General features: G+C 39.2%; 1 protein-coding gene across 1 annotated transcript in view; it reads left to right on the plus strand.

Moving 5' to 3' along the window:
* Window positions 1-281: 281 nt before the first annotated feature.
* TTC39A (tetratricopeptide repeat domain 39A) overlaps window positions 282-12,727 on the plus strand; it is a 38,351-nt gene continuing 25,905 nt past the window's right edge. The window contains exons 1-5 of the mRNA XM_049809354.1: window positions 282-380; window positions 2,471-2,575; window positions 10,049-10,180; window positions 10,875-10,951; window positions 11,448-11,515. Coding sequence (XP_049665311.1) covers window positions 343-380; window positions 2,471-2,575; window positions 10,049-10,180; window positions 10,875-10,951; window positions 11,448-11,515 — 420 coding nt within the window. The 5' untranslated portion in view covers window positions 282-342. The remainder of the gene's footprint in view (window positions 381-2,470; window positions 2,576-10,048; window positions 10,181-10,874; window positions 10,952-11,447; window positions 11,516-12,727) is intronic.

Raw genomic sequence — 12,727 nt, forward strand, 5'->3', positions numbered from 1 at the left:
AAGAGATAGCTGATGCTGCCGCCAGTTTCAGACAAGCCTGCAGACCAAAGATACGCTGGCAGCTGCCAGCACCTTCTACGTTAGTAGTATCCAGTGATAGACGAGCTTCGTGCGCCATGGACCGGCTTCCACATCGCTCCTTTGTAGGATGTTGTAAGTGAACGGGCGATGCTCATAACTCTAATTATATCATCCGTGACGACCAATCCGAGAGGACAGCACCGCAGGCAGGCAGGCGCTGCCCTGCCCCGTGCTGGCGGTGTGACCGTCGCTCAGAGCTGGTCAAGTAGCACCAAGTGCTGCTGCTGGATGCTCGTGCCTAAATGCTGAGCGGGCATACAAATGACTATGTCAGAAAACACAAGAGGCTTAGCAGAAAGGTAAGTAGCAGTGCGCAGCATTTTCCCTTTGGCTTGGAGGCAGTTCTGATCTTGCTGTTGAAAGCAGGAGAGAATCTGTAGCCCACCGAAGCATGACTAATCAGTTTGCTAAAATGCTTAGCACTCTCTAGTTTAAAGTATTTCTTCTCTGTTGTTAACAGCAACGGATGACGATTTGTAACATTTTTGTAAGGTGTGTATTGTGTTCAGGTCTTAAGCCCTTTACTTGGGAGCTACATCAAATGTCAGGTTTCCTTGGAGCATGAGGGAAGTGTGCAACTTGTATTTTTGCTGCTGCTGGGGGTGGCACTGTGTTAATAATTCTTATTCCAGAAAAGATGCCAAGTAATTAATACATCTTAATTGTGCTTTGAGCTTCAGTGGTGTTTTTTTTCTTTGTCATCTTTCTGTTTCAAAGGAATATTTTGAAAAGGTTTATTTATATTGAGTGGGGTAATTCTCCTGCATGACAAGAAACAAACAACCCAGGTAAAATGTTACTTGTCTAAATATCTCAAAACGGATGAGAATATGTTTTATATAGTGTTAAATATGCTGTTTGGTTCAGGGACACAGATTAAAAAAGGCAGATAAGAATTGTGATAAACATAAACAATAATTGCCAAAGTTTTAATTATTACAGTAAGTCAGTCAGTCTCAGAATAGTCAGGCAGCTATGATACTGCATATTGTATGAGATGGATGCCAAGACTTGGTTAATCAATGTTTGCAAAGCACTTCGAGACTCTCTTGGGTGCAGAAGGATTTGCAGCGTATCTGAAGTGTGATGACAACAGCCACTATGAACAGTGTCATGTAATCTTTCTCTCAAATTTATAATCCTGTTTTTCATATATATAAAGCATGCTCTTTTTTTCGTTGTAGTCATTATTCTTATAACAAAAACAAACCACTGCTGCAGCCAGTGGTTATTACTAATGCTATCTGTTTGTTCTGTACTCCCCTGTCTTTTCCTTAAGATGATACCAGGACTTTGCTTTCTGTGTTTCCTTTCAGCAGGCTATGTGTTGTGCTGTTTTTTAAGGGAGTAACATAGTTTCTAAGTCACAAGACAGATCCTATCAGTTAGAGCTGTTCAGAGTCAGGAACATGATGAGGATTTATTTGTGTTTTGTTGGGGGAGCTTTTTTGTACAGACTTGCATATAACATATTGGTGCAGTATAGCTCTTAGATCATTAGATGCAGATGTTTCAACCGTCCTAACATTGGCCAGGTGACCTTAACTTTGTTAGTGCAAGGCCTTATTGTTTCTTCTGTGGATTTTTTTGTCCAGCAGTTCTGGTGGTGATGAAGTTGGGCCAAACTTTTTCAGCTGGTCTGTATTATCCCATTGCCAGTAACCCAAAGACCAGCTGAGAAGCCTTGTGACAGGTCAAGCTGACATCTGAATGTTGTAGAGGAGACAAGTACAGCTGGAGTAAGCCAGTGAGAATCTTCTGACTTTGAGATGCAGCAGCAGTTTTTTTGTTTGAGTGCAGTAGCACTTTTTAGGGACAGTGGTGTTCCCAGGAGCATGCACAATGTGAAATTTTAACCCACCTGCAAGTCTGTAGTGGTCTACTGTTAGGAACCATACTGAACATGAGCTGAACTAAAGCAGGTGTTCCAGCAGTTGATATAATAATCTGATGCAGTTTGGCAATGTCTCATCCTTAAAGTGACAACATGATCATAATGTCACTGGCCTGTAGTCTCTGTCAGCCTTACACATAGATGTGTGCTGTCACCCAGTGCTTCTGTGTTCCTGATAGCTGAGCTCATCAAACTGCCACGTTCCCACATGGTAACTTCTGCATGTCCAGGTTCTTATTTACAGTACGTGCAGTTTATCTTATTTTCACAAAGTACAAAACTTAAATTGCTTTCCACATGTCACAGGGTAAGAGCATAGTTAAAAAAAACCAACAAACAAATCACATAGTGGAAGTCACTTTCATTTTTTGCAGTTACTAGAAATGGAATAGCAGATTATACAGGGAATAAGGCTAGATCTGAAGGGGGTTTCAAATGTATGTACTGGTAGAAGGAGAACAGATGTGCTGAGTTTATTATCCCTTCTTCTGGCAGGTCACCTACATCAGACCTCAACGTGGCATTGCATGAGTGTATGGCAGCTCTGGATTTATTTCTTAACAACAAATTCTCAGATGCTTTGGCTTCTTTACAAGCAAAGTAAGTTGATTAGTTTTCCTCTGTTTATTTTTCTTTGCTTCACCATCTCTTAGGAGAATTGACTAGACAGCTAATTCTCTGTTGTTGGTTGATAAAACTCTGCATGGTTTTTGTTCAAAAGGGGTTAGTAAGTTAATGTGGTAAGTTTGGGGGAAGACAGAATAAGTGCTTTACAGTGGGGTGAGTACATAACAAGACTGATCAAAGGTAGCTACAAAAACTACAGAATTGTTGTCCGAAGAAGTAACACCCCGAGCTGTAGTACAGTATAGGAGATTCTTGCTCCTGGAAGAATAAAAACCATCTTCTGACACTTTTTTTCCTCCTTTCCCGTATTTTTCTGCATACTGTGAGATTTTGAGAATTTATGGTTTTGTGTCTAAATGAGCAACTGACCATGAATTGCCAGGTTTGAGACACATTAAGTATCAATTCTTTTTTGTTGTTGTTTTTTAATAACAACTTGTAGAAACTTTCTCACAGCTTATTTTGCAATTTGGTGTTGTGGTCATGCACTCTGTTTCCTAATTACATTGCAGCCCAGCATGTAATGAGTGGCCCAGCTGCAAGCAGTGAGGTCATAAAATAGCTTCTAATAATTGTTGTGTCTTTACAGTGTCTGTGATTTTTTCATACCCTGTTCTGAAGTTACCTGTGCTCTTGCCTTGTTGAAATTTATGGTTATTTCACTTCCAGGCCATCCCCCACCCCCAATTTGCTCTGTTTATTTTTGAGCCATCAGCAATTACATCATGCCTTCTTTCAGGCCACTGGAATATGAAACAAATAAAATTCATAGGTAATGCAGTAGTGTGAGTTTGATATACATCGGGGTAACTATAATGAATACTAGGTATCTGCTCTGCTGAGGTATCAGCTTTGGTCTTTGATGCCAGAATCTGTAGCTTAACCATGTAAGTATACGCTATGAAAGACATTCATGATAAATTGTAGGCTCAGATGTATTAATAATACTGGTTTTATTCGCAGCAGTGTTGTTTTGTGTTTATATATCATCAGAAGATATCATAAAAATGGTAAGAAGAATAACTGTGTTTTCATTAAATTCTGACAGTAAAGCCCCTGTGCCTCTCTGGAAATGCTTACTTAGTGCTTAGCATAAAATAGGGGGATGTTTTATTGAAGGGGGCTCCAAAGCACTGCAAAAGCTAGTGAGGCTGTGGGTTTTTTTTTTTCTTTAAATCCATTTTTCTTCTATTTCATTCAGCTTTTGTTGGGCCCTGCAGAACATATTTAATGAGCTGATGCTCTGGTTTTTTTACCTGACTGTATTCCACACTGCAAAACCATTTTGAAACTGATTTTTCATGTTAGCCTGTTGTTATGAGGAGGCCCTTATTCCTGTTGCCTTTGGCAGTGAGGGAAATACAGACTTACGATCTTTGCAAGTGTAATGCAGAAACAGGATGCTAAATTTCCCCACAGATGATATCCATTATGAACACGCTCCATCTCTTTAGGGAATCGCAAGAGCTGTAGAGTGGGCACATATGGTAATACTGAGTATTTTCTTTAGGAATCATCAGTTCCTCACTGTTGCCTTTTAGCATGCTGAGATTTGAAATTGGTTTTCACAGTCCATAAACATACTATTTTTGTTTTAAGAAATACTTTTTAGTTTTTACATGCTTGTAAAGAATTTCGTATCAGATTTTGCAGCTTTACCACTTATGTTGTAGGACATACTCTGCTCTGTATTACATTACTGCAGATTCACTAAATTACTCACATTTGGCTTCCACAGTAAGTGTATTTTCAACTGATTTGTACCATGTGTAACTGAGAGCAGATTTGGCAATGTATGAGAGTTGAAATCAGAAGATCTTTCCTAGCAACTTAAAAATAAATAGTTGAGGATGGTGTCTAGACTTCTGTTGAGGTAAGCTCTTTTTTCCTGTTAGAAAAGCAAATCCTTCATAAAGAATAGATCTCGTTTCATAAAAAAAATTAATCTCGTGTTTTTGCTTCAAGTTACGTAACTTTTTTTGTTTCCTCAGCTGCCTTATAGGTTTTAAAGTCAGTTTTCTTTATTATCATTAACCATCATTGTACAATAGTGGGCTCCAATTACCTTGTGGTTTCTGCAGTAAATTTAATTAAATTACTCCTTTATATGGATTATTCACACTAAGTCTAAGACCTCTTAAGAAATTCCTTAAATCCAGGTACCAAACACAGCAGTGATTTTCAATATTTAACCTGTTAACTGACAGTGAATAACGCTGAAACTTTCTAGTCACTAGAGTGGGGAAAAAAAATGTCACCTTCCTTCTCAACCCCAAGATACATACGTAAATCGATTAAAAGCTGACTGGATTTTAGTTGTCATGTAATTGCAGACAGATAATCATTAATTAAAGAGTTGATTCTGGTGAGATGTCCCTTTCCCTTCCCCAAGACAAATGTTTAATATTTCAATAATTATCCAGAAGAAAAGCATGACATAATCACCTGATAGTTTGCTGATGTCAAATCACTTGGGAGAATGGTAAATAATACAGAGTAATCTGGATCATTGGATGAGCTGTAACACGTATGTGTTGCTGCCTGCAGTATTATAAGAACAACATGAGAACGATTAATTCTGGGCAGTTGACTTTATTCTGAAAATAGTCTCCAAAAAGCGTTTGGTGTTGTTTGGTGGAATGTTAATTCTAGAATGACTGTGTTTGAAAGGTAAGTTCAATCTTTCGATGTGGGAGTATCTCAGGTAGAGATCATGTTACTGCTCTGCTAGTTACTTGTGAAACTCTTATTGGAATAGTGTAGTTCTGTGGTACTTATTTAGTATCACTGGAATTTTTAATATAAGCCCAATTTACAATAAAAAATGTTATCTTGTATATTTTGATTTTTAAAAAGTTTAAAGATGTTACTAAGGAAAGGAAGACTTTTGTAATGGCTGTCTTCATGGTGTGGTGAAATGTTCTTGCCCTTATAGAACAAAAACAAACATGAGGTTGTTTGGTGGGGTGGAGGAGCTTTCTCTGGGAACTGATCTAACAAATGTAGTGTGTGATTGTCAAACTGAGAGCCATGAAAGAGTAAGGGGAAGCACATGGAGGTAGAGCAAAGCTCTAGACAGCATTTGGATAAAGATGGGGCACAGCTCTGCAGAAAGCTTGAGTTAGCTATTGTAAAGAATGTCAAGAACATGAGGAAGGTCATTATTTCTAGGGTTTTTTTCTCTTTTTATGCCTGGAGTCTGGAAGAACACAACTGTTATAGGCTTTGTAAATAAATACATTGCTGCCGAAACCTGACTTAACTGTTGGTTTCACCTCCTAGCTGGAAGACCTTACTAGGTTCTGAATGTTGGTGAGTGGCTTAGATCAAAAAGGCTCAGGGGTTCTCTTGCTGAACTGCAGCTTTTTGGCTTAGACCAAACTTAGACCATTTTGGTGGCTTGTGGTAACTAGGGAACCAGGCTGGTGGCTGATTAGAATGGTCTTTTCTAGTTGTAAACTTAATGTTAGTGTGGGGAGTTTTCATAGGAAACAGGTTTTTATTGGAAAACGTCAATTCCTAAAACTAGAGAGTTTCTATGGAAGCCCATGCAGTAGGTCTAGCAGGTTGGTTGAACGTTGGGTGGAACTTCTGATTAAAGATGGGGAAAGCCTTCAGGCCCCGTGTGACCACATTCTCCTGGTGCAGTATCAGTTTGGGCCTTGATCTCTCATTCTTGGGTACGACTGGATGAACAGACTGTTGGCTGGTCTGTGGAGGGTCTTTTTCACTCTGTGCTGTTATATTTGGTTTACTTGTTGGAAGCATCTAGATACTAAATCAGGGTATGGACTTGAACCTGGGGTTTCTGTAACCTGGTGGTACATGTCCTGCCTGCTGGATTACTGTAAAAGGATCCACAAAAAGATTTTGGGCACTGTGTTTTTCACAAAAAATACTAGCCTTTGGGTTAATTCAGAGGTCAAACCAAGCCAAGCTTTTTGCTTTACGTACTTCAGCTGGAGGGGAGAGCTGTCACCATCCTCACTTAGGTACTTGTTTTCAAGCAGGAATAAAAGCATTCTCCAATAGCTCTCAAGAAAGAGCAGTGCTACAAGATGATAATGATTGCACCGTAGTTGGAGAACAGGCATGTGGCATAACTCCGTAAGTGCCTAAAGATATTACTTATAATCCTCTTATTCAGCCATGTGATACCAACTACAAGGATAAGTCATTAATCAGAATATTAGTTGTATTTATGTCATAAAGGCTTGTTAACTCCAACAATGTGCTGGGGAAAGTGCTGCTGAGGAATCAAAAGAAGAAAGAAAAAGCTATCAAGTTTCATTCTGTATCCAGCCATATAAAATGCAGGCTTTAAAACTTCTGGCAATATGTCAGGATGTAACTGGCAACTTTAATTGTATGATAGGTATAAATAGCATAGATAACTGTTAAATGTGGTTGCATTTCTACCCGCCTTCCAGCCCCTGAAAAACAAGTAAATTTGAGTGTTGATAAATACCAGTCGACTAATGATAAACATTAATTATTATCTCCTTTAAATATTAGAAGCAAAACAGATTAAACCATTGATTAGGGCAGGGGTGATTTGGTATCAAAAGCAAATTACTGGAGAGGGAAATCCCTCTTCACCATGTATATGTGAAAAGTATAAATTTTACTTTTAGTGCAGTGAATTTAATATTTATCTGCTTTGATTTTGAAAGCAAATTTCTAAAGTCTTGGAAGGGGACTATTTTAGTGCCTTCTCTGTGCTTTGAATTTGAACCTTTGGAAGGGTTTTATTTTAATAAATATGAGATGAAGTGTGTTTCTCTGCGCCTACTGAGGCTGATGAGTAATCAAATGAACAGGAACACTTCATCAGGCTGGCATTTTATGGTATGTCAATTTTTTTTTCTGCTTTACGTTATCAGTCTACTGAAAGAATTGTGATGTAGGAGGCCAAGACAGAGCTGTCCTGACTCCACTGGATTTTAAACTAATTTCTCTATTATCTGTCTGTTCTTCTTACTTACGTTGGAGATAAGATGGATGTTAGCATAGTCTGGGTCTCATAGCACTTACAGCAGTAGGTGATTTCCCAAAATGGCTTCTCTGCTAGATTGGTTTAGATGTTGGTTAGAGCAGCTGGTTAGGTAACCTGTAGACATGGTGAGAACAACTCAGAATGAAGGACAGCCACAAAACACAGACTGCAGTGGAGTTTAAAGAAGTACACTGCAAATTTCTTCAGTATAGCCAGCCCACTCTGTGCCATGTGTATTGGAAGAAGTAGCCCTTCATCGTCACTGTGAAGGTTGGCAAAGGAAGCACCAGATATCTGTGTAACGCTATCTGCGTCAACACTACGTATTATTTTAATCCCTAGATCTCAAAAAATATATATACAAAGAAAGTCAGAATCGTATCATCACTTGGATTTTTCTTTGGTGATTTTATTGCATAATGTAATTGAGAGGGGGTTGCTTTAGATGTAGACAAGATTATTTTTTGGCTCTGGAAAACACTAACCAAACATCAGGGACTCCTGAGGATACTTAAGGGTATTGAGCAAAAGAATTAATGCATAATAATGTATGGATTGTTAGAAAACTTAAAGGTATCCAAGTCACCACGGTGAGTTATAAGATCATTGATTAATGTGGGATTGTCCTAAGTTATCCTTAAAATGATCTTTCAATTCAATCCAGCTGTCAAAACCTGGGGAGGCAAGTGTATTTCCAGGGGAGAAATTAAATGGATTGAGATGCCTTTAAAGTTTGGCTTTTCCCCTTAAAACAAAACCACCGAATCAGAGTGGTTGAGCTTGGAAGGGACCTCCAGAGGTCACCTGCTCAAGCAGGGCCACCTGGACATGGCTGTCCAGAACCATGTCCAGACGGCTGTTGAATATCCCTAAGGATACAGACTCTGCAAGCTCTTTGGACAGCCTGTGCCAGTGCTTGCTCACTCCGATAGTAAAAAAGTGTTTCCTGATGATCAGACAGACTCTCCTGTGTTTCAGTTTGTGCCCATTGCCTCCGATTCTGTCACTGGGCACCAATGAAAAGAGCCTGGCTCTGTCCTCTTTGCATCCTCCTTTCAGGTATTTCTATAAAGTTATAGGAACCCCCTGAGCTTTCTCTTATCCAGGCAGAACAGTCCCAACTCTCAGCCATTCCTAATAGGAGAGATGTTCCAGTCCTTTAATCATCTCACTGCCCTTCGTTAGACTTTCTCGAGTATGTCCGTGTACTGAGGAGCCCAGCACTGGACGCCGTACTCCAGGTGTGGACGCACCAGTGCTGAGCAGAGGGGAAGGATCACCTCCCTCCGCCTGCTGGCAGCAACACTGGCACACCACTTTCTTCTCGAAAGAAAAAGAGAATGAAGTGGCTCGTTTTGAGAAACAAACACCCTAAGTAGACGTATTGAGAATAGGTGTACTGAGGGTGGAGATTTTGTTGCAAGGATATCCTTGTTTGACTTCAAGTATTTTTGAATATTCCCTGCCATATAGAACTATCTGATCCATTCTAAAAGTGCAAACAATAGAAATAGCAATTGTTGCTCTTTAGCAGTATTTGTCTAAGTCATGCTATTTGTCAGGGGTGGATTAGCAAGGTCTACAGAGAGTTTCTGTGGCAAGAATTCATATGAGCTTGCCCTTCAACATATTTCCCAAGTTGTCTTTATTTGACCTCTACACCTGAAGATATTTTGATTAATTTGCAGAGGATTATACCATACATAGATACTGGCTGAATGCTGTAAATGTGTGCAATATATAAACCCTTCTTCTTGACAGAGGAAAGGTGCTGGTAATGGCTGCATGTAGGAGTTAATTGTTTTCTTTGCACTAATGCCAAAGTTTTCTGGCTTTCTGCAAAAGAGTGTCCATCCAAAATCCCACAGAATAATATTTAAGTTGAACAGATTGGGGTGGAAGGCTGGCAGAAGAGGAGAGGAGGAAAAAGCTGTAATGTTTGACATAGACTGAAATGTTTCTGGTGGGAAGATGTGTTTGAAGAAGATTCTGCTTTGGCCATGGTTATAGTATTGTGTTACTTAATCTCCTCGAGTCTGTCCTGAGTAACTGTCACAAATTAGAAGAATATCTGGATTTATGTCATGTGTTGTAGTATTGCTTAGATAACTCCATTAAAAAAAAAACAACAATGATTCTGTCGTCCCTAAATGGTTAGCCATGTGGTTAATTCCTGTGCTTTATATATGTTAAATACCTATCCTCAGCTCAGAATTGGAACATTTTAGCACAGTTATTGAAACTGGAGCTGTAGACATGGTTTCCTGTACAAATCTCAATCTATTAGTGTTTCTTGATTATTTTGCATGTACTTTATGTTTGATTTCTAGTTAATTTAGACCTTGTTCCCATCAGGTTGATGCATTTCCGGAGTTGGATTTGTATTTGGTTTTTTAAAAGTAATAATATAATCAAATCAGCTGTGCTTTGCATCTTGTGTTTTCTTTCAGAACTAAAGATAGTATGTATCATGCACTAACTTATGCCACCATATTGGAAATGCAAGCTATGATGACATTTGATCCTCAGGACATACTGAATGCAGGAAACACAATGAAGGAAGCTCAAGCCACCTGCCAAAAGTAAGTGTGGAGCAATTTAGCCAATAAATAGTCCCTTCATGGGAAAGTTTTGAAAAACATACAGGTTAAAAAAGGACATATAATTCCATAGAAATCACAGGAAAACTGAGGTTGGAAGGGACATCAGGAGGTCATCTAGTCCAGCCTCCTGCTCAAAGGAAGGTCAGTTACGAGGCCACATCACACAACTTAGGGTTTTCAGCAGTCTGGTCTTGAAAAATTCAGTTTACTGCAATATCTGATCTTTTCTTATCAGTGAGATTTTTGTCATACCTGTAGCCCTGGTTCTGCAATGTCTGGAAGTTATTTACCATTTACAGACACTGCAGAATCTTCCCATTTGATGATGGTTGTACTGTGGCTAGCTGTCTTTTTGAGTCAACTGTGCACCCACTTCCATACATACATGCGCACATGCACACATACACACACACAATAAATCAAAAAGCCCCTTTATCCCCTTCCTTCATCAAGACAAATTTCCGCACATGAAGGGTAAAAGACAGATCCCAGGAGGGCCACGTTGACTAAGTTCTGTATGGAATATGCTGAAGTTGCATATGTGGTAAGATGACAGAGGGCTGGTGAACACTAGAGATACCTAGTTAGTGATTGTATGGGTGGCCAGCTGAAAGATACCGTTCTGCGTGGTTGATGCTTCATGTTCAGAATGACCAAACTGACTTTTCTGCAGATTTAGGAAGAAATCTACAGTAGCCGATTCCATCAACAATCTTGTGCATAGACAAAGCCTTGAACATTTTACTGAAGGTAACATTATCTCTAACATGCATAATGGGGTTTTTTTTGCTGCAATTTGAACTGTGTAGAATTGTTCACCCAACACATTTTTGCAGATTGTGAGTTCACTGACAAAATTGCTGATTTGGTATTTGCTGGATCAGTGTTTTGGCAATTGCTGTGTCACCACATCCAAAATCACTGGGTTTTTGATTGCTGACTTAGCATTTCTAAAAACTGCAGGGTAAAGAAACACCTTGAAAGAAGTTTTGAAATGCCTAGAAGGTTCTAGATCCAGGAATTCCTTGAAAGCACCAGAGAAATTCTTAGAAAGTTTCTGTAACTGTGTGTCATTTCTGTTTGGAGTTATTTCAGTAGTGTAGAACTGAAACACTACAGCAAATTTGGAAAAGATTTTTCTCAGTTTGAGCTTTGTGATCTTATTCTTATATTAATGGGTTAAGTGTTTTTTAATTACTTTTTTGTCTGATTGATTTGTTTTCTTCCCCACTCCATGTGACACTAGAGGAAATCCATGCAGAAATTTGCTATGCTGAATGTTTACTTCAGAGAGCAGCACTCACATTCCTCCAGGTATGGATTCCTGTGTGGCTTTTTTTTTTTTTGGGGGGGGGGGGAAGTACACACCATACAGGTTTCTTTTTTTAAAACTAATGAAATGTTAGAAGACCCTAGTTTGACCTAATGGTGTAAGACTCTCTCATCTGGACTAAATCTGTATTTTATCTGGACTATCTGTTGATGAGATAGTAGAATGTTTTGTTATCTCTCTTGATTATCTAAAAATACTTACCTCAATACACACAGCACTGAGTCCCCTGTGACACCCTTCTCCAGTCCCTTTTGGATGTGTGAAATGTAACCGCAGTAAGCACAGATTTTCAAATACTGTGTGTTGAGATACTGGATTTAAAAAAAAAAAAGAAAAAAAGAGATGGTCATTGAAGCTGTGCTGTGCTGGAATGCACACAGGATTTCTGTTTCAGTCAGGCTGGTGTTTGCTTTCCCAAAACTGCTTTCTCACTTGTTTGTTCTTGAACAGCTATTATGGTCTGCATAGCTATTAGGCTCCACACATGCTTCTTGCTAAACAGTGCTGTCTGTCTTTAAAAGAAGGAGAGCTCTCCCTCTTCTTTGAATTTTATCTCTCTGTACTAATGAAGCTTGATTTGTTTGATGGTTCAACATCAGCAATATTTACTTGGGCTCCAGCTTGCAATTTAAATTTGTTAATCATAGTTGAAATAGCTGATTTTTCTTCTTGACTTGGCTGTACTTGCTGTATGACAGTGGGCCTCTTCATCTATGCAGAGGGGATAATAAAAGTCAGATTCACAAAGGGCTTCTGCTTCTTGGCTTAAAGGTGCTGGTAGAGAATGAAATGCAGGTGGGTGATTTTATACTGTTTGGGAGTTGCCAGATGGGCTCTGATTTATGTTGCTTATGAGAGTTTATGAACCATGTAACCTTTTTCAGCGATTTGCCATGCCCCTCTGTTAGAAACTATTGCTTCATAGCAAAACCAGTAGTCAGAATAGCTTCTTCTGAAGGTTTTTAGAGTGCTGATGATGGTGACTTTATGGTAAGATGATGGACTTCGAAATGGCAAGGTGTGGCTACCTATTTCCATATTCCTTTGGGATCCTTTGGGATGACTAGCCTCTAGCACTGGGGACAGGTTGGGCGATATCTGAAGCTGTGGAAGCAAGGCTTTTGAGAACTTCTCCATTGTGCCTGTAAGAAAGGAGTATTTTAAGCACTATTTTCAGAGTTATCTGTTTTTTA

The sequence above is a fragment of the Accipiter gentilis genome, chromosome 8, assembly GCF_929443795.1.
Source record: "Accipiter gentilis chromosome 8, bAccGen1.1, whole genome shotgun sequence".
Taxonomy (NCBI): Eukaryota; Metazoa; Chordata; class Aves; order Accipitriformes; family Accipitridae; genus Astur; species Astur gentilis.